Here is a 22,974-nt window from a genome sequence, read left to right on the forward strand (position 1 = left end):
ACAACTTTCCAAGACATAGACAGTACAGTAAGATATAAACAGTAAGTTAAAAAGTGGGGGGAGGGCTGGGTGTGGTGGCTCACGCCTGTAATCCCAGCACTTTGGGAGGCCGAGGTGGGTGGATCACCTGAGGTCAGGAGTTTGAGACCAGATTGGCCAACATGGAGAAACCCTGTCTCTACTAAAAATACAAAAATTAGCTGGACAGGGTGGCGGGCACCTGTAGTCCCAGCTACTCAGGGAGGCTGAGGCAGGAAAATCACTTGAACCCAGGAGGCGGAGGTTGCAGTGAGCTGAGAACGCCTTACTGCACTCCAGCCTGGGTAACAGAGCAAGACTCTGTCTCAAAATAAATAAATAAAAAATAAATAAATAAATAAATAAATAAAAAATAAATAAATAAAAAATAAAAAGTTGAGGGAAACAAAGGTGCAGAATTTTTATTAGATTTATTCTTCTGTGTTTACACTCAGAATGTAAGTTATATGAGGAAAGAGACTTTGTCTTTTTCACCGTTATATTCCCAATGCCTATAGTTAAATGATTTAATACATTTTGCTGTACCAGTGAATATTACTAGTTCTGATGAGCATCACGACACCCTTAACTGGTTGTAAGGAAACTATGAAACATTAAGGGGTTTGATTTTTCTGTTAGCATAATTTCAGACCAGTAACTCAACCCATTAAAATGTGGGCTGTTGCTTTACCTCTTTTAGTAACTTTGGGTAATTAGTCTTTTCTTTTGGGGGTGCTAGAGGTATAAACTACACTTGAATAAGTTTCAAATCATAAGGACAAGGTTTCATGCTTTATGATTATTGCTCCATTACTGTAGCCCTTGCTACACGGACGCCGCCTTTAATGAGAGGGCTGACCCAGAGGAAAGATATGTGCAAAAGCAAAGTGAGAAAGGAGAAAGCAGAATTTATGTCATCTGTCATGTCTGTTTGGAATGCTGTAACAAAATACCATAGATCAAGTGGCTTATAAACAAGAGAAATTTACGTATCCCAATTCTGGAGGTTGGGAAGTCCAAGATCAAGGCATTGGCAGATTTGCTGTCTGGTGAAGGCCCACTTCCTCATAGACCGCTATCTTCTCACTCTACTTTCACATGGTGGAAGTGCAAGGTGTCTCTTCAGGGCCTCTTTCATAAGGGCACTAATCCCATTATTGAGACCTCTGTCCCCAAGACCCTATCATCTTCCAAGGGCTCCATTTCCCAATACCAACATCTTAGGGGTAAGAATCCTATCTACTGTACTAAGGACTCCAAACAGTTGGCACCTGCCATAGCTCACTGTGGTGAAGATGGAGAATGGTAGGAGCATGGGGTACGAGAGGTAATAACCTGAATGGAGACAGAGAGATCAGTTTAGCAGACTCTAGAAGCAATCCAGGCAAAAAATTACAGCTGGAGTTAGGAAGATGTCCCTTTTGGCTCTGGGCTGAACTGTGCAGCTATGAGGCCTCCTGTCTTCCCTACTCCAAGCCATCCTGAGTGACTGGGTTCAGCACAGCAGCACTGATTCTGCTGATGTTTCTTAATGAAGATCTTTGGTATTCTGTATTTACAAATTCTCACTCCTGATCCATTTTTCTTTAACCGTACATTAGCCTGAAAGGTAGTCATTAACTCATGGTTCATTATGTGGTATCAACTTTAGGAAGACCTCCCCTATCTGAGCTGGTCTGGTGATAGTAATGTAGTTCTTTTTCTGATGGCAATAGTGGTGGAACGTGGGCACAGTGCAGCATTCACAAATGCTCCGTAACATACGGCTGTCTCCTTCATCAAGACAGTGATGTTCCTTCTCTTTCAAAAGTTTGTGTCCTATAATCCCAGCACTTTGGGAGATATCCCAAAGGCAGATAAATGTTATTTTCTGGCCCAGGTTATCTTGTCTTTAAGTAAACCCACTTCTTTAACAGGAACTCATTGCCAAGAACTCCAGTGCTGGATTTAAAAACATCCAAACCCTTTTCCAACCTCTTCTACTTCTGTACTTCAAACTAACACCCTCTAATCTTTTTTTTTTTTTTTTTTTTTTTTTTTGAGATGGAGTCTCACTCTGTCGCCCGGGCTGGAGTGCAGTGGCCGGATCTCAGCTCACTGCAAGCTCTGCCTCCCGGGTTTATGCCATTCTCCTGCCTCAGCCTCCCGAATAGCTGCGACTACAGGCGCCCGCCACCTCGCCTGGCTAGTTTTCTGTATTTTTTAGTAGAGACGGGGTTTCACCATGTTAGCCAGGATGGTCTCGATCTCCTGACCTCGTGATCCGCCCGTCTCGGCCTCCCAAAGTGCTGGGATTACAGGCTTGAGCCACGGCGCCCGGCCACCCCCTCCAATCTTAGGGAATCATAATCACTGGTTTTAAAGAAGATTGTTTTTAACATTCAGTTATACTTGTGTACCCCTAATAAGAGAAGTTGCCTCATCATTTTCACTGGCCTTTTATTACGAATAAAATACTTTTAAGATGTAAAAAAACGGGAACCATGACCAAGGATTAAGTGAACGTATCTATTTTTATTATGAAACATTAAATTTTGACACATTGCCTCATTTACTTTTTTAAAATCTATTATCTGACTTACACCTATTCAGCAAAAATGCCAATAAATTATATAAATCATAGTTTGGGTCTTTTTAAAACTAGGAACATAATATGTTTTATGATAAACAATAATACTAAATCTGAGTTGTATGAACTGTTAACTTGAAATTTGTTTTAGATGTTTAGCTTAAAACAAAAAGAAAACCAATCACATTAATACACTGTTGCAAAAGTTTCTCCGGAACGCCCTCCACATCACTGTGTGTCAGCATCCTTCGGCTTCTTCACTGAGGTACGGAATGCAGCCATATGTAGGTGGTCAAGGCACTCATTCTAAGCTGTCCTATCCTGCACATCTTAGCAATCACATTAGATGGAGGGCTGATAATATACACTAACTCCCAGCCCAGGCTATCTTGCTTTTAAATAAACTAATTTATTTAAAAGAAAATCATCAACTAAGGACTCAAACGCTGAATTTAGAAATAATTCCAATTCAATACACATTCAATCAAATGTGTTAGTATTTAAAAGTCACAAATTTTGCAAAGTAAACAACCAATGAACTAAGGCAAATAGCATTGCCACCACATGCCTTAAAACGGTGTATTTTTGGTGTCTGAAGCTCTTTGCAAATTATATTTTGGGACAGTTCAGATGGATTTAAATAAAAGATGTATGTTCTACATAAATTTAGTTTTAAAGTTTTCAACATGGGTGGCAACATTACAAAAATATATCAATAGTCTTAATAGTGAATGTTTTCCACCTGGTTTCTAAATCTTTATTTTCCGTGGAGGTAAACCAAAGTTTAGATTCCATCTTCGGAGTTATGATATAATCTCTACCGTTCCTAGAGATTTTAAAGCTAGATATGATCTAGGTCCTTGCCAGGATCTTCACTTTCATCATCCTCATCCTCTTGGTCTCCAGATTCAAGTTCATCCTCTTCTTCAACCTAGAGGAAAAAGATGTATTTAATATTGTGAAAATCTGTTCATGTCACATTCAACATTTAACAATATATATTATTGATAATTTTTTTTTTTTGAGACAGAATTTTGCTCTTGTCACCCAGGCTGGAGTGCAATGGTGTGACCTCAGCTCACTGCAACGTCTGCCTGCCGCGTTCAAGTGATTCTCCTCTCTCAGCCTCCCAAAGTGCTGGGATTACAGGTGTGAGCACCACGCCCGGACAAATTTTGTATTCTAGTAACTACATTAAAATATAAGCCATCTGATTTCTTTGATTTGATGCCGAAGGCTGTCATTTCTAATATGAATGAGACATATCAGTTAACTTTGCTGATAAATGGCTACACCTCTTTACACACAAATCTGAACCAAACATGGCAAAAGATAATGACACACGTGGGTGACAACAGTCTTGTTATCAATCAAATCAATTCACTTTCTAGGCTTAAGGTCCAAAAGAAAATAGTCTATAAGTACTGAAAACTGAACCTAATCTGTGTATTAAGTAAATTCAATGAAAATAGTGAAAACAGTACAGATGGCACCATATTCGTGAACCTACATATCCATTCCTATAATATAGGCACAACTTTTCCATGCTACATTAAAAATCTTTTAAATGCATTACACTAAAACATAATACAAATCATTTTTGGAGACATTTTAATCTTACTGGATGACCAAGATCCTTGAGTTTATTCTTCAATGACAGTATTTTCTGATCTTGATCGGCCAAGAGCACCAAGAGATCATCCTGTTCTTTTTTAGAATCTGTAATTTCCAACTCTAGTTTGTCTTTCTCAGTTTGTAAAATGGCAATGGTACTATTAGATGAATCCAGCTGCTCTTTAATGGCAGTTCTTTCCTCAGACAGAGCTTTAATTTCATTCTAGGAAAAGAAAGGTGAAAGGCAGGAATCTAAAATTAGCACTCACTTTCCTAGAGTTTTTAACAAATAGTTTCTTTCTATGACAAATCACTGTACTTGTTCAACCTAAGGAATTTAGGGGTGGAGGTTAAGGGTATAGGAGGTTTAACACACACAGTAACATGAATTTGTTAGACTGTTCATCAAAAATGGTTATTGCCAAAAAACAGTTGAACATCCAAAAAACAGTTTTAGTTAGCTATTCCTCAAAAAACCTTTAAGAGACTTAAAAAAAGTATTACCATTTCAGATAATCAGAGGAATAAACAGAAATACAAAGCATTTTACAGCACAAGTCTGATTAGCACAAGAATTTTAGAACTCGAAGCTCAAGTTAAAAAAATTTTTTTATCCCAACTTCAAGCATACAATTAAATGAAAAGAAAATAGCTTCAAATAAAAACCTATGGTTTAAAAATAAAATAATTTGGCCACAATCCAAAAAGCACAATTATAATTTTCCTTAATGTGATCTCATTCCTTTCTTCATGTTATTTATTCTGATGTCTCTCTCATACAATATGCTGACAGGATTTAATGTTCCTGTGTTCCACAGCTTATGGAAAATCTACATGTGGCTTGTGAATTAGCTAAATTTGTGCTCCTTGTTTTGTTATTGTGATCAGATATTGATCTTAAAAAGAAAACACAGGCTGGGCGTGGTAGCTCATGCCTGTAATCCCAGCACTTTGGGAGGCTGAGGTGGGTGGATCACCTGAGGTCAAGAGTTTGCGACCAGCCGGGCCAACATGGCGAATCCTCGTCTCTACTAAAAGTACAAAAATTAGCTGGGTGTGGTGGCCGGTGCCTGAAATCCCAGCTACTGAGGAGGCTGAGGCAGGAGAATCGCTTGAACCTGGAAGGCAGAGGTTGTGGTGAGCCAAGATCGTGCCACTGCACTCCAGTCTGGTGATAGAGCGAGACTCCATCTCAAAAAAACAAACAAACAAACAACCCCCCCCCAAAAAAAAACACCTGAAACAAAAAAGTCTTCATTTGTGTCATCTTAAATCATCAATATAGGAGTGAAAATATTATGAGATAAAATTACACATCATTAGCTTTCTTCATAAAACTAAGAATTTGAAAGATATATAACATTTCCTAGAGTTCATTTCATATTATACACAGTAAATAAAAGTTGCACCAAAAACAAACCTTTAACTCTTTAGTCTCTTGTAATAATGCTGACAGTCTTCCTTCTACATCAGTAGTTTTGGTGGCTATTACAGTCTGGGTCTCTCCTTGCACCTCAACTGATTTTGCCTGAAATTAGAAATGGAAGAAACAATGTCTCTTAAACCTTACAATCAACATGAACTCCCAAAGTGGTTAATTTGTTTGCCATTTTGATATTTTACTTTCAATAACAGAAAATACAATTCCTCATGTATTTATGTGCAACAAAGTGCTCTCCACTGTCAGACGAGCTGTTCCCACATGGAAGAGCATCAAATCTCTTAAGAGTACGAGGAAGGCTGGGCTAAGGTGCCTCAAGGTAATTAAGCCAAGAAAAGTAATCAGCAAGTCAGCTCTAATGTAACTGTAACTCAGCATTTAATAAACACAGATTATTTTTCAAAGCCTTTCCTTCATAAATTTCCTGAAAGTCCATACTATCATCCTAGATAGGTAGATAAATTGAGCCAAATATCATTATTAGTGAAATGCAAATCTTTTCTCAAGTGCTAGAGAAGGCACTCCTGAATAACAATTCTTCAGTCTTTCCTTGTCTTTTTTTCTAAAATACTAGGAAGTGGGGTGTTGACACAACAAATATCTAAAAATGTGGAAATAGCTTTGGAACTGTGTAATGAGTAGAGGCTTTAAGAATTTTTGAGGTGCATGGTAGAAAAAGCCTATATCACCTTGATGAGACTGTTGGTAGAGATATGGATTAAGTGATTCTGGTGAGAGCTCAGAAAGAAAAGAGCAGAGTTGGAGAGAAGCTTCATGGTCATAGTGAGAAGAATGCTGGCAGAAATATGAATGTTAAAGGTGCTTTTGGTGAGGTCTCAGATGAAAACTAGGAACACGTTACTGGGAATTGGAGGAAAGGCAATCCTTGCTATAAAGTGGCAAATAACTTGGCCAAATAGCGTTGCAGTGTTTTGTGGAAAGCAGAACTTTGTAAATAATGAATTTGGATATTTTGCTGAGGTTTCCAAGCAAAGTGTTGGAGTGCAGCCTGGTTTCTCCTTGTTGCTTTAAAGTAAAATGTGAGAGAAGAGAGATAAATTGAAGAAGGAATTGCTAAGCAAAAAAGAATCAGAATTAGAAGATTTGGAAAATTGTCAGTTTACCTATATTGCAAAAGTATGAGGAAGCATGTTCTGGAGAAAACAGTAAGCGTTTTTGAATATTTTATGACAGCAGAAAAACTGCCAGCTTGGACTGAAAGGACAGAAATAGAATGCGATACCAGCAAAAGAAACTCTTAAGTGCCTGAATAAACTAATCTGGTGACTGACTATAAAAGGACTGCCGCCATGAATACGAAGCCTATGTTACTAAACACTGGCTAGTAAGTAACCTAAAGAGAAGATGCTATCTGATGAGCTTGTTTCTTTTTCATTGTGGCTAAGAAATAATACATCAACCTTGTGTTTATTACCTTCCAGAGGAAAAACAGAAAATACTTACAAACACTTCTGTTTTCTGTAACAGTTCCTGCTTTTCTGTCTGTAGTTTGGTGATCTCCATAGATTGTGAGTTTAACTGAGACTTTAAAGTTGCCAGTTCCTAAGAAACAAAAATAGTTGAGTCATAACATTAAATGGTATTAATTTCATCAAGGAAATATTTACAGAGACATCTAAAATATGATTTACAACTTCCTAGTTTTAAAATCTAACTCTAAAGAACTATTCGTGAACTTTGGGTTCAAGATGGAAAATTCAACACATTCATTTACCTCTGCTCCCTCCTGAACCCCCATGCCAAAAAAAAAAAAAAAAAAAAAAAAAATCATAAAGAGAGGAAGGGAGGGGAGAAGGAAGAAAGAAAGGAAGGATGGCAGGAGAGAGGAGAAACCTACACAAACAAAAACATATATTGCTCTCTTATAGAAGAGAGCAATATAATTGAGGAATTTGAGAAAGCCAGTAGCAGTGGTAACTAACTCAGCACACCTGAGAAAGCTGAAAGTTAGGATGACCACTGAGAAAGTTAAGATAGTACCTGACTTACACTGAATGCATTAACTACCAGAAAGGTTGGGAACTGGTATCATTAGATACCTCTGGAAGTACAGATAAAAATGAGGTTAAAAACTGCAGGGCTGGTTAAAAGACTATTTAAGAAATAGATCATCAGATCCCTGTCTCAATCTTAGGCATCAGGCAACTGTTCCTCCTTTCCTAGATGAAGACTTGAGGTTTATTATGTGACTGGGCAAAACAGGACATCTTTAGGGACCACCAAACATAGATGAAAGCAGTAGTACTATAATGAAAACCAGGGTATTAATTGAAAGTTTTTATTAATGTTGAATTTCCAAACTTCTCACTCTCTCCTCCCTCCAAAAAAGTACAGGAAAAGAAAGGCAATTATAAAAATGGCTCTCAGCAGGAGTGATTTCTCCCCATATCCCCCAATCTCCAAGGACATTTGGTAATGTCTGGAGACACTGAGTAAGTGGTGGGACAATGGCAAGTTAAAGGCTCTTTTCTTTTGGTTCTCTTTAAAATTTCTATCATGTACATTTCTGGCTTTTCTAATTTAATTGTTTAGTTATTAAAATGAGTTATAGTTTTCTGTATATAGTATTTTACTATATATTATAAAAAACAAAACTGTCACTTAAAAAATACATATTTTTTTTAACAATCTAAAGTTTATAAAAGTAAGTAAACTGGAGTAAGTAAAATAAAAGGCAATTTGCTTTCTATAAAAATATCTAATTAAAGTTTCACTGGGAAACATAATTAAATAGCTTATTTTTACTTAGGATTTACAAACTAAGGCTATGTATTAGTAACCTAATTCCCTTTAATTTTAATACAGTTCTAGTATCGGTAGACTTAATAAAACCAAAAGAGCATATTAACCTTCCCACACAAATAAAACATTGTGAACAAATACTGGAGACCTGAAAATCCTCAATGATAAGTGATTCCTTTTTTAAACAAAGGTCAGATATTTAGAATCTACTCTGAGGTACATGGACATTATCAAAATAAGACAAAATTTCTCTATGTTCAGTCATTTCTCTTTCAAAGCAGCCATGTCAGTGGACTAGGGCCAGTTGATTAGTGGAGGGAGAAGGAAGTCAGTCAGTCCTAGGTTAGTAAGGATGGTCACTTTTTTAGTATTGCTTGGATTTAAAAAAAAAAAAAAAAAAAAAGTATGCATTTCTTGGCCAGGCGCAGTGGCTCATGCTTGTAATCCCAGCACTTTGGGAGGCCAAGGCGGGTGGACTGCCTGAGGTCTGGAGTTCAAGACCAGCCTGGCCAACATGATGAAATCCTGTCTCTACTAAAAATACAAAAAATTAGCCAGATGCAGTGGCAGGCATCCGTAATCCCAGCTACTCAGGAGGCTGAGACAGGAGAATCACTTGAACCTGAGAGGTGGAGGTTATAGTGAGCCGAGATGGTGCCACTGTACTCCAGCCTGGGCAACAAGGAGAAAGAAAGGAGAGAAAGAAGAAAAGAGAGAGAAGAAAAGAGGAGGAAAGAAAAAAACCCCAAAACCTGTTTGGGGATAATATACTCTAGAGTTTTCTTCTAATTGCTACATTATTTAATTGTAAGTGTACACAGTTCATTTCTCTTTTTTGATTCTTTTCTTGAACAGTACGTTTAAATTTTTTCATTGGATAAAAGTAAATCTGTATGATCTAGTTTAACAGGAATTTATAAATACTATAAGCAAGTAGAAAACAGTTTAATTTGCTTTTCTAGATGTTATAAATTACCACAGAAAAAGTTTATTTTACTTTTTAGCTGGAGTCATTTAATTGAGATATACATAAGTTTACCTTTTGTTTTTCTCTTTTTCAATTCTAAAATTCAGTATTTTTTAGACAAAACAGTTTAAAAACCCCATACATTCAGTCAAGCAATTATCATAGTATATGAAAATTAGGCATAAGATTTTACATTTTCATATTTGCAAGTCATAAATTTAAATTTTTCATTGTTAGTTCACTGATAATCTATAAATAACACAGGTGAGATGCTGAGATTTTTTAAGAAGAATATCTCTGAAAAAAACACAATAAAAAGCAAAGCACCATTATTATATAAATAGAAATAGCTTCTGGATTTTCAAATGGTTGTCTTAACTTAAATTTTACTTACATCTGCTAATACAGTTCTAGATTTGTGAAACTATAGGGCTGTTATTCTAGTATAATTAAAACATGACAAAGTAGAATTGGATCAAAGTGGAAAATTACCTGTTTTAATTCTGCAACTTGTTCAGAATCTCTAGCTGAAACTATTGCTGAAGACTGTTCATTTGTGCCAGATGTCTGGGAAGATTTCTACAAATAGCACAAAAATAAGCTATAAAATATACACGGTATAAAGAGATGAGAAAGAACAAAACAGAACTGTACACATATAAACTATATCATACGTGTGCTTACCAAAAAATTCACATCAACATTTTAATTTTTATGCCCAAGATACAAATTCAACACAGCACATATTGTCTACAAGTTTTTAATGGCTAAAAATCCACTTGTAGGCCAGGTGTGGTGGCTCACACCTGTATTCCCAGCATTTTGGAAGGCCGAGGTGGGAGGATCATGTGAGGTCAGGAGTTCAAGACCAGCCTGGGCAACACGGTGAAACCCTGTCTCTACTAAAATACAAAAAATTAGCTGGGTGTGGCGGCGTGAGCCTATAATCGCAGCTACTCGGGAGGCTGAGGCAGGAGAACTGCTAGAACCTGGGAGGTGGAGGTTGCAGTGAGCAGAGATCATGCCACTGTGCTCCAACCTGGGCAACAGAGCAAGACTCTGTCTCTAAAGAAAAAAAACAAAAAAAAATTTGTAATTTATTAAATCTAAGCATTTACCTGCGGTCATATGGAGAAAGAGCATAAAAGTAGACATTTATTAAATAATTTCTATGTATTAGAAAGTATTTCACTTAAATCTCACAACAATGAACTAGACATTACCACTACCATTTTAGAGATCAGGAAACAAGTTTAAAGAGGTTAACTAAATTGCTTAAATTCAATGAGCCAGGAAGCATTGAAGCTTAAACAGTTTGACTCCAAAGTTCATCCTGTAAAATCTTTTTTTTTTTTTTTGAGAAGGAAAATCTCCCTCTTGTTGCCCAGGCTGGGGTGCGGTGGGGTGATCTCAGCTCACTGCAACCTCTACCTCCTGGATTTAAGAGATTCTCCTGCCTCAGCCTCCCGAGTAGCTGGGACTACAGGTGCCTGCCAGCATGCCTGGCTAATTTTTGTATTTTTAGTAGAGGCAGGGTTTCGCCATGTTGGACAGGCTAGTCTCGAACTCCTAACCTCAGGTGATCTGCCCACCTCAGCCTCCCAAAGTGCTGGGATTACAGGCGTGAGGCACTGTGCCCAGCCCATCCTGTAAAATCTTAACATATGATATTCTGGCCTAAGAGATCTAAGGAAAAAAAAGAAAGAAAAAAAAAGGCAGTATAATAAGAACCACTCTTGAACTCTTATTTTAAATTTTTAAACATTTACTTACCAAATTTTCAATCACAGAGTCCTTTTCAGTCAGCTTGCTCTGTAAAAGTTCCTGATTATTTTTCAATTCTTCTATCTCTTCTCGCAATCTACCAATTTCTTCTGGTTGAACGCCATTCATCTGAGCCCCCTCACCGTAAGAACCTTGATGCTGATTGTCTTTTCCTGTTAGACATAACATTTGAAAAGCCAATGGGAAACTTAAGCTTTTCATTTTTGAACTAGAAGATTCAAATATATAATTTTCTTAATTCAATTACTTTGGCAGCACTTTTGCAATCACATTTCATCTTTGCAGAATGGTATATTGATAAAAATAGTGAACTGATAATATTTTCTGGATTCTGGGAGAAAAAACAGCACAGCCTTGACTAAACTGCATGGCCTGGTGATCTATTATTAAGAATTACAGTAATTTTAATTCCAATTCTGTCAACTGAATATGAGAAAATAAAATCCCTTTAAAAAATCTTCACAAGCACTGTAGGATAATACTATTTACAAGCAGTGGAGCTCTTGCCATTTTCCAGGCACAACTTAAATTTTTCGTTTATTACTTCATTTAGTTCTCAAACGTTATTACTATCTCCATTTTGCAGAAGAGGAAACTGAAAGATTACATCAGTCATTCTTAATCAGCTATACATTAGAATCAGCCGGTGGGCTTGTACTAGTTAGTGATCCCTGGACCTAACTCCAGATTAATTAAATCAGAAACACTATTGTGGTATCAGCATCGGTATTTAAAAACAAAAAAAAGCGTCTCAGGAGATTCTAATATACAGCCATGGTTGAGAATCAATGGGCCAGATAAACAGGTAGCAAGAAGCTTGGACTTCAATCTGTAAAGGTCCAGTCTTAACTACTCTTAACTATCATGCTATTTTGCTTTAAACTCCGATTTACATTTTTTGTCACCATGATTAAGGTTAGAAGAATACTAGTCCACAAAAATAACCTTTTACTTTGTCCAGCTCTTGAGGAAAGAATGACCTGGGTGCTATCACTGTGATGGCTCAGCTACACTTACCTAGCTGTATTTTAAGAAGATTATATTGGTCTTTGTGCTGCTGGATCTGAGATACTTGCTGTGTGACTGCCGTCTGGAGCTGTTCATTTTGACATTTTAATGTGGAAACCTGCTGCTTTAATTCCTCAAGTTGCAGATCCTGTGGAACAAAACATAATTCATGTGTTTTAAATTCATACTAGTTAGCATTAAGAAGGTGAACACTTTTAAAAATTAGAGGTCACATTTTGGGAGAGTATGCGAAAGTGCTCAACACTTCCAAAATGATTCAATAATTAAGCAACTTGGTGTGTTAATATATCCATCAAGGCCAATTAACATGCAGTAGAACTACAAGATTTCAAGGAAGGCTCCATTAATAAACACCATGGCACAGCTTGCAATTATAGTGGAAAATACAATGAAAAAACTCCATTTTATGGTCACAAAACCATTTAAAAATTTACATCAAACTAAGAAATTTAGTATATGTATATATACATATGCATCTATATTATTTTTAATATTAAAAGACAATGAGAAATACAGGAAATTGATAAAAGAGCTTCCAGCTTTTACCATCATAATAAAACTATAGTTGGAATTTGACGTCCTTTTATTTTCTTTTTTGTTTTGAGACGGAGTTTTGCTCTTATCGGAGTGCAGTGACGCGATCCAGCTCACTGCAACCTCTGCCTCCTGGGTTCAAGCAATTCTCCTGCCTCAGCCTCCTGAGTAGCTGGGATTACAGGCGCCCGCCACCATGCCCAGCTAATGTTTTTGTATTTTTAGTAGAGACGGGGTTTCATCATGTTGGCCAGGCTGGTCTCAAACTCCTGACCTCAGGTTATCCAACAGTCTCAGCCTCCCAAAGTGCTGGGATTACAGGAGTGAGCCACCGTGCCCGGCTGGAATTTGATGTATTTCTTTATTTTCTTCTAATTTTTCCCCAATCCATGGTTTAAAATTTGTCATAATCGGTCTATATATAATTATGTAGCCTTTAATTTACTTAACATTCTATCATAATTTCCCCATATTGCTACACAGTCTTCAAAACATAATATTTAATCCTCACTAATTAAGTAGATGCAATATAATTTATATTCAATGTTTTTTTTTTTTTTTTTTTGAGACGGAGTCTTGCTCTGTCGCCCGGTCTGGAGTGCAGTGGCCGGATCTCAGCTCACTGCAAGCTCCGCCTCCCGGGTTCACGCCATTCTCCTGCCTCAGCCTCCCGAGTAGCTGGGACCACAGGCGCCCGCCACCTCGCCCGGCTAGTTTTTTGTATTTTTAGTAGAGACGGGGTTTCACCGTGTTAGCCAGGAAGGTCTCGATCTCCTGACCTCGTGATCCACCCGTCTCGGCCTCCCAAAGTGCTGGGATTACAGGCTTGAGCCACCGCGCCCGGCCATATTCAATGTTTTTGATGCTAAGGTTGCGTTCCATTTATCTTTTCTTTCTTTTTTTTTTTGAGACAGAGTTTTGCTCTTGTTGCCCAGGCTGGAATGCAATGGTGTGATCTCAGCTCACGGCAACCTCTGCCTCCCAGGTTCAAGTGATTCTCCTACCTCAGCCTCCTGAGTAGCTGGGATTACAGGCATGTGTCACCACGCCCAGCTAATTTTTTGTATTTTTAGTAAAGACGGGGTTTTTCTATTGTTGGTCAGACTGGTCTCGACTCTCGACCTCAGGTAATCCGCCCACCTCAGCCTCCCAAAGTGCTGGGATTACCAGCATGAAGCACTGTGCTTAGCCACTGCACTCCAGCCTGGGCAATGAGAGTGAAAGTCTGTCTCAAAAAAAAAAAAAAAAAAGAAAGAAAGAAAAGAAACATGGAAAGCAACCTTAGTGCCAAAAACACTAAATATACATTGTATTGCATCTACTTAACATTGCTTTCCATTTTTCAAAGTGACAAATTTCATTACAATAAGTATTTTAGTCCATATAATTGTTTCCTGAATTTTGGAGAATTTCCTCAGGATGAACTATCAAATGTCATTCAAAGGATATAAACATTTTATCGTTCTAGATGTTTGTGGCCTAATACCAAATAGCATTTTAAATGGTAAGAATATTTAAAATGAACATTTCTAAAGGAGTTATTAGAATAACTGTGTCAATCATTTTTTTGTTTTGCCAAATCAACTGTATTTGCAGCCCCAAGTATAGACTCTGTATCACATTCCAACAATTTGTTTTTCATTACTTGCATTGTGTTGCATTCATTTTACACTGTTCCAAAGATATTATTACATTTTACCAACTGGAAATGACTCCATCTTTGTACCCAGGTATAGATGAAAAATCCTAATAACCATGGGTAGTCTGATGATTCAAATTTTACCATTCTAAGATTACAATTTATTGATTTACTTTCAAACTGAAAAGCTCAGAATGAATGCTAAATATACCACAACATTTTCATTCCTTCTAAAATTTTAATCTCAGTAGGTTGGGCGTGGTGGCTCACGCCTATAATCCCAGCACTTTGGGAGGCTGAGGCAAGCTGATCTCCTGAGGTCGGGAGATCAACACCAGCCAACACGGTGAAACCTCATCTCTACTAAAAATATAAAATTAGGCGGCATGGTGGCACATGCCTATAATCCCAGCTACTTGTGAGGCTGAGGCAAGAGAATTGCTTGAACCTGGGAGGCGGAGGTTGCAGTGAGCTGAGATTGCACCACTGCACTCCAGCTTGGGCGACAAGAGCAAGACTCTGTCTAAACAAAAAATCAACTAATCTCAGTAATGTAGATTGTGAGGAAGAAAATAAGATATAAACAGTTGTCAATTTAAAGGGTTCCATGTATGCCTTTATAGGGTTTATGGCACACCTGCCATAAACTGTGCACAATTAGTAGACAGGTGTGGACAGCAGTAGAGGGAAGGGGATAAATCTGTCCCACAGGTCTGCCACTACTGTATTTTTTTATGACACTGGAATTTTAACAACATTAATAACCTCATTTTTCAGCACTTTCTAGAATTCCAATCAAGGTAAATATCATAAGAAATTAAATGAGAGTAAAAGTCAAGAAAACATTTTGAAGGAATGTTATGAAAGGTTTAGGGTACTCAACACAATGCAAGTAATGAAAGTTCACTGGTATCCTGGAAAGAAAATGTCAACTAATGATTCTGCAAATGAAGTTTCATCTTTATCCACTCATCACTATCTAATAAATCAGCTGCATGGTGCTTAGCACATATTAAGCACTCTGTTGAATACTCAGATGCTTCGAAAAATAATGAGTTTTGCTTTCTATATCCTCTTTCATTTGAAATGCCAGAAAGAAATTCTTCCTGAAAGCAGAAAGTGCCTATTGCTAATCAGAAGGTCTATACAATTCATCAGTACTTACTTGCTCTCGAATCATATTTTTGTAGTGAGTCACAATATTGTCATGCTGTTCTAATGTTTTTTTCACCTCTTCTTCTTTTTTATCTTCTTCACTGGACTTATAAATAGCCTTAGTTATAACACCTATAAAAGAAAGCTTATTTAAAATTTGTTTTAAACGTTTTAAATACTATTTTACTATTAAGACTTAGTAAAAACATATAACCTAACTCCATGATAGGTAAGAATCTTTTCAATCTTACTGAAAGCCAAATGTCCTTCAATGGGCTACAGATCAAGAGCTAGGAAAAAATATACCTTTAGAGTTATTATATAACCTGCATGTATCCAGAATATACATGTACAATATAAACATAATTACTTTCCATCAAATATCAATATAAATCTTCAGTCTTACCTTCAAGTTCTTTTACCAGCTTCGTAAACTCATGATCAAATATCATGTATTCTGGACTGGGAAAGTTTGGCTGGGGTTTCTGAGATGCTCTGGAATATAACTCATGTTTGCTAATAAATCCTAGTTTCTCTATGAAATTCTCTTTGCCAATCCTCTTTTCTATTAGTTGTTTTAGTTTCTCTCTACAGAGATAAACATATTGAGATGCTTTAAAAAATAAAATCAAAACAAAACATAAAAGCTTGATCTACATAATGCTTTGGCAAAAAAAAAAAAAAAAAAAAAAAGCATCATTATCTATTGATGCCATTAAGAGAGTCATCTTCCAAGGCCTTACTTACTTCTTGTAGCTCTCAAGTGAGTTATCATTGAAATAAATCGAAATGCCCAACAAAAGGGCACATAAGCCTTGGACCAATTGCTCTTCTTCTCCAAGATTTTCTGCGATTTGTCCTGTAAGCTGAAATCTTTGTTAAGGAGGCTAAGAATTGATAATATCTAGTATATTTTGCAATTTGAATTTGACATACATTAATACTTCACATAAGAGTTCCCATAAGAAATTCCACATATAGGCTAGGTGTGGTGGCTCATCCCTATAATCCCAGCACTTTGGGAGGCCAAGGTGAGTGGATCACCTGAGGTCAGGAGTTCGAGACCAGCCTGGCCAACATGGTGAAACCCTGTCTCTACCAAAAATACAAAAATTAGCTGGGTGTGGTTGCGCATACCTGTAATCCCAGCTAACTCAGGAGGCTGAGTGAGGCAGGAGAATTGTTTGAACTTGGGAGGCGGAGGTTGCAGTGAGCTGACAGAGCCACTGTACTCCAGCCTAGGCGACAGAGCAAGACTTGGTCTCGAAAACAAAAAAAGAAATTCCATATATATTCCAAGTCAGCATAAAACAAACCACACACACACACAACTTAGGCATCATTACAACCTTAACAGTTTAAAAAGTTGCAACACAGATAAGATAGTGGAGAATTCAAGTATTTTGGGCATAGAGCTACTTCTAATTGAGAAGAAAAACTAAAAAAGAAATAAATACTTACATGTACATTACTAAAACATAAAGGATACAAATGGAACATTGGCTGAATTGTGAAGAAAATGTGTTACTGCAATGGGACAATTGCTTAGCCAGGTACAAAGCAACATTAATAATCCAACTCTTGTTTGTATTTTGCTTCCCTGCAACAGATAAATTGGTAGAAATCTTTCCATTCATTTTATATTTTTTAAACTTAAAGTTGCCCTAAGATCCCTTCCATTTGCATGAAAAGAACTTTAACATCTTATAAGAGATGAGCCAGAAATCCAGTTTTAAAAAACTAAACAAGAGAATAAATTCTGGTATGCACCACAGGCTGCACTTCCTAAAATGAACAGAGTACAGAAATCAGAACTGATCTATGTTCAGAGGCATATACTGGGTTATTTAAAATACCATTAGTTTAAAAACCTTGTCTGCTAAGGAAAAGAAATTAGTGTGGAGAGTGTGGAGGCTTTAAAATATCTATTAATCCCACAAGACTTTACAATGAATTTGCCAAGCAAATCTATGATATTTCAGTCAGAAGTTTAAAAACAAGTGCCTGATAAAAGGAAAATTCTACTTCTTTCCAAAAAAAAAAAAAAAAATCAAGAAAAATACAAAAAATAATCCCCTGAATCATTTAGTCAAATTCCATGAGAGAATATATTTTCTAACAATAAATAAACCATACTACAAATTCAGTGATCACACACCAGATAAGAGGAAGATTTAAATTAGCCAAGTGCCCCAAACCATTAACTACTGCCAAGTATAGTTAATACTGAAAATAAGCATATCCAGCAAAATTAGTTTTCAAAATTTTAATACAACACATTTACATCTCCTAAGTAGAATAATCTTAGTTCATCATATTGACAGTGCACATATTTATATTCCTATAACCTATATCTTCAAAAAAAACTTGTTTGAAATAAAATAATGAAAATCAGAATAGTGGCCGGGCGTGGTGGCTCACGCCTGTAATCCTAGCACTTCGGGAGGCCGAGGCAGGTGGATCACCGGAGGTCGGGAGTTCAAGACCAGCCTGACCAACATGGAGAAACCTCGTCTCTACTAAAAATACAAAATTAGCCAGCCATGGTGGCACATGCCTGTAATCCCAGCTACTCTGGAGGCTGAGGCAGGAGAATTGCTTGAACCCAGGAGGTGGAGGTTGCGGTGAGCCGAGATCGCACCATTGCACTCCAGCCTGGGCAAAAAGAGCAAAACTCCGTCTCAAAAAAAAAAAAAAAAAAGAAAATCAGAATAGTAATGCATCACTTTGGGGAAAGTCTCATAAAATGTACAAAATATAATTCAAATATCTAGACAAGGAATGAATTTACAGTAACCATCACTGTGTTCTGAAAAATTTCTACCACCTAGACTATTCTAATTTTGCAAATCTTGATGCCAATATCTTGACTCTTCTATAATCTAGTTTTAGGTATATTTAATTTTGAATTAAGTTCAAACAGGACCTCTTCAAATGATCTGCCATGTAAGCACTGATACAAATTTAATTTTTACATGGTGCATTATTTTTACTATTTCCTTGCCTCTATGTCATTACCATGCCCACAATATAACTTCAAGTCATCCATGTAAATTGGAAAGTTAAAAAACAGTCATTCTCAACCGACCATGTGCCACAGAAAACTTACAACTACTTGAGTTATAAATGCAAATGTTTTGTTCATCTACCTGGTTATATATATAAGTTCATTATTACTTAGAATAACCATTTGCAGGTACCAAATATACCCACATTGTATATATAAGAGCATACTATCAAATCACTGGCTGATGTATAATTAAAAAAAAAAATAAGATTTAAATCAGAATCTTCTAAAAGTATGGCTTTTGGGATCTAATTGAAGGATAAGAAGAGCAAAGTCAAATATAACCAGTTAAAAGACAGAATAAAACATTCCATTTATTATAGAGACAAAAAAAGATAAACTACTCAGGAGTGAACCTAATCAAAATGGTATAAAATGTAAACAAGGAAAATTTTAAAACACTCCTAAAGAGCACAAAAGTGGACATAAACCAATATAGAAAGCCACCATGTTCTTAGATAGGAGACTCAACATCACAAAGATATTAATTCTAAGTTAATTTATAAAATTAATGTGCCCGTAATCCCAGCAGTTTGGGAGGCTGAGGCGGGTTGGATCACCTGAGGTCCGGAGTTCGAGACCAGCCTGAGTAACATGGTGAAACCCCATTTCTACTAAAAATACAAAAATTAGCCAGGAGAGGTGGCAGGCGCCTGTAGTCCCAGCTACTCGGGAGACTGAGGCAGGAGAATCGCTTGAGCCTGGGAGGCGGAGGTTGCAGTGAGCCGAGATCACAACACTGCACTCCAGTCTGGGCAACAGAGTGAGACTCCAAAAAAAAAAATTGATTAAATAAGTAATTAAAAATAAATAAATGAATAAAATTAATATGATTCAAATAAAAATTACAAAAAGGTTTTTTTTTTGCTTCTTGAACAAAACAGCATGATTCTGAAGATCATATGAAGAAAGTGAGATTAACTAGGGACACTGTAAAAAAAAAAAAAGAGAATAATGGATCACGAACAAGCAGGAATCAAGAGACAGAATACAAAAATCCAGAAAAATGGGCCCATATACAAATGAGAATTTAGTATATGAAAAGGGTAGCATATAACCATCAGTGAGTTACAAATAGATTTAAAAGATTTTGGGACAACTAGATAGCTATTTAGAAAAAGATCAGTGGAGCTGTATCTCATAAAGTTCGTTGAGAAAAACAGAACAAAGAATTAAATGCAAAAAAAAGAAACCAGAAAGTATAAGATAAAAAGAGAAGTATAAGGCCGGGCGCGGTGGCTCAAGCCTGTAATCCCAGCACTTTGGGAGGCCGAGATGGGCGGATCACGAGGTCAGGAGATCGAGACCATCCTGGCTAACATGGTGAAACCCCGTCTCTACTAAAAAATACAAAAAACTAGCCGGGCGAGGTGGCAGGCGCCTGTAGTCCCAGCTACTCGGGAGGCTGAGGCAGGAGAGTGGCATAAACCCGGGAGGCAGAGCTTGCAGTGAGCTGAGATCCGGCCACTGCACTCCAGCCTGGGCGACAGAGCAAGACTCTATCTCAAAAAAAAAATAAATAAATAAATAAAAAGAGAAGTATAAATTCCTTAAAGTCTTTTCTCAGGGGAGTGGGAACCGAGTCTCGCTCTATCAGACTGGAGTGCAGCAATCATAGCTCACTGCAGCCTTGAACTCCAGAGCTCAGGCAATGCCCCCGCCTCAGCTTCCAAAGTGCTAGTATTACAGGTGTGAGCTACCATGCCTGGCCTAGTAAATTCCTTAAAATCTGAACATGGAAAGGCCTTTTCTAAGTATGACTTAAAATGCAGAAGCCATAAAATATAAGTCTGAGAAAAAAAAAATCCAAAACAAAACATCAAGGTCAAAAGACAAATGACATACCAGAAAAAAAAATCTGTAACTCATATTAAAAACAAGGGTTAAGTACATTAATATAAAATGGGCAGAGGATATGAATAAAAGGAAAAGTACACACCTCTTTCCAGAGCCCCTAGAGTGTGTGAACCATTGAGGAGATTTGAGAAAACAAATGGAGGCTAAAACTCTAATTTGAGAGCATTCTCAGGGGTGATTATAAATCACAGATTTTACAGGATAAAAGAGAACTACAAACAAAATATTTGAAGCTGAGGGCTGGGTGCAGTGTCTCACACCTGTAATCCAAGCACTTTGGGAGGCCAGGTGGGTGGATCACCTGAGGTCAGGAGTTTGAGACCAGCCTGGCCAACATGGTGAAACACTGTCTCTACTAAAAATACAAAAATTAGCCGGGCATGGTGGTGTCACCTGTAATCCCAACCACTCGGGAGGTTGAGGCAGGAGAACTGCTTGAACCCGAAAGGCGGAGATTGCGGTGAGCCAAGATCGTGCCATTGCACCCCAGTCTGGGCAATAGAGTGAGACTCCATCTCAAAAAAAAAAAAAAAAAAAAAAAAAAAAAAAAAAGAAAGAAAAGAGCATGATGGAACTTTCTGGGATTATGAAAATGTTCTACATCTTGTTTTGGATGGTGTTTACAGAGATACACTCAAACACCAAAAATCATCACATGAAACACAGAAGGTCTGTCCATTTTATGGTATATAAATTAATACCTCAAAAAAATTACCTTTCAAATGACTGACGTATACTTATAAAATACTTTCCCTGATATAAAATTATTCAAGCTAAAGCTGCAAAATATGTATGTGTGTGTGTAAGTTAATGACACATGTTAAATCATGCTCATACACAAAGATACAATTCATAACAGGACCTCATTTATTACTACCCACATTATTCAACTGAAACTCATGCCCAAACATAGATATTAAGGTACACTCCTTTTCTGCCAAATATTCACACAAAACAAAACAAACAAAACAAACAAAACAAAAATAGCACTTTCCCCGCACACAGCAAAAACTAACCCTCAGTGGTGGCTGTAGCACATGGATTATATTCAGAATAATCCATAATATTTCATTTAAAATATTTCAAATTACAAAATTATACTTACTATTGTACATTTAAAATAATCTAGTATAAAAATAATCACATTCTTTCACATGTTGATTGATTAAAGACAAAATTCTTAATCCTGAATTCTACTTCCTTTGAAATGGCTTCAGAGAAAATAAATAGGCAAGCTTGGAGAAAAAACACAAAAAACCAAAACCAAGGAAATCCAAAAAGTGCAAGCATCCCCAGAAGCAGCACAAGTACAGATTCAGATTCTCATTCCCACAGTGTTTAGTAACACCAATACAATATCCCATGGGGAAAAACTGGAGAGTCATTTATGATAGAAATAAATTGGTTGACACACAAAAGTGTAAGTAGAATGTAACTTCAAACAAGCGGTTAAAAAAACCAATCAGCAAAACCCAAGACAGAGAAAAAGCTTTGCTGTAAGAGGAAAATGCCTAAGCTTAATCAAGTGATACATACCCGTCTGTCGATCTTATCACCCTGCAAATTATACATTACAAATTATTCAAACATGTTACTACTTCAGAAAAGTCTTTAAATCTGGAAAAATCCCTCAAATACTTTTTCATAGTCTCTCTACAAACTCAAGCCAATAATTTGGGACAGGATAGTTCTAATGATACTTCTTTTATACAATAAAGTTAGAGGATACATTTAGAGGATACATATTTTAGAAGATAAAGGATAATTTTATAGCACTGTGATTACTTAAGAATGGGGGAGACATCACCATCTTTAGCACTTCTCATCATGCATTCATTGTAATTTCAATGTTAAAGTGAAGTTTGTGGTGACGGTGATTAGACAGATAATTACTATTTGACTTTAAAAAAAAAACTGTTGTTAACAGATAGCAACGTGAGAATGCCAAGTAATAAATAAGTAAAGATACAAAAATTTGGGGTAGTTTTTTTAATCTCTAAGAGATAAATGTTAAGACAAAATAAGCTTTCAATTAAAGTAAGCCAATTTTAAACTTTAACTTCCTTTTCACTATAGTTACTTTTTAAGCTTTCATTTATAATTTCTATGGATGGAGCTACTGTTTCTTTAAAAGCTCAAAATAAGGAAAAATTCAATGAGTGTGGCATAACTAAAAACTAAAGACAGACACAACCACATTATTATGGGGAGTGGGTAGGATAACTACTGCTACAGCAGTGTACAGAACAATTTTAGATTTGGTCACATTTTTACTCTCCCTGAGTGACTTTAAAATGTCAATGACTTTAGAGTTTTGCTAAAGCGTGAACTTGAACTGTTCAACAGCAAGGCTGGTACATGTGGGCAAATCATGTAACAGAAAGTGACATTCCTAAATGCCTAGCACCTACACTTCAATAAAGCTTTGTTGTTCTCATTAAGAGTCTAAGACACACAAAAATTTTTTGTTATGTTTTCCTACATCTTACTAGGTAAATGATATGCACTGGGGACTTAAGGATTTAAGAACTCACGA

The 22,974-nt window shown here is 36.7% G+C and overlaps 1 protein-coding gene across 4 annotated transcripts in view; it reads right to left on the minus strand.

The window, feature by feature from the left end:
* Positions 1-2,512: 2,512 nt before the first annotated feature.
* The window catches only part of USO1 (USO1 vesicle transport factor), a 90,873-nt gene continuing 70,411 nt past the window's right edge, over positions 2,513-22,974 (minus strand). For 2 of the 4 annotated variants that reach the window (XM_033214407.1, XM_033214406.1), the window contains 12 exons: positions 21,975-21,995; positions 17,004-17,114; positions 16,262-16,380; positions 15,921-16,102; positions 15,525-15,646; positions 12,175-12,313; positions 11,146-11,309; positions 9,865-9,951; positions 7,107-7,205; positions 5,622-5,729; positions 4,209-4,424; positions 2,513-3,518 (listed from right to left, as the gene is read on the minus strand). In XM_033214407.1, coding sequence (XP_033070298.1) covers positions 3,429-3,518; positions 4,209-4,424; positions 5,622-5,729; positions 7,107-7,205; positions 9,865-9,951; positions 11,146-11,309; positions 12,175-12,313; positions 15,525-15,646; positions 15,921-16,102; positions 16,262-16,380; positions 17,004-17,114; positions 21,975-21,995 — 1,458 coding nt within the window. In that variant the 3' untranslated portion in view covers positions 2,513-3,428. The remainder of the gene's footprint in view (positions 3,519-4,208; positions 4,425-5,621; positions 5,730-7,106; positions 7,206-9,864; positions 9,952-11,145; positions 11,310-12,174; positions 12,314-15,524; positions 15,647-15,920; positions 16,103-16,261; positions 16,381-17,003; positions 17,115-21,974; positions 21,996-22,974) is intronic. The other 2 variants (XM_033214409.1, XM_033214408.1) reach the window with 1 other exon arrangement.

This window comes from Trachypithecus francoisi, unplaced genomic scaffold, assembly GCF_009764315.1.
Source record: "Trachypithecus francoisi isolate TF-2019V2 unplaced genomic scaffold, Tfra_2.0 Lachesis_group1, whole genome shotgun sequence".
Taxonomy (NCBI): domain Eukaryota; kingdom Metazoa; phylum Chordata; class Mammalia; order Primates; family Cercopithecidae; genus Trachypithecus; species Trachypithecus francoisi.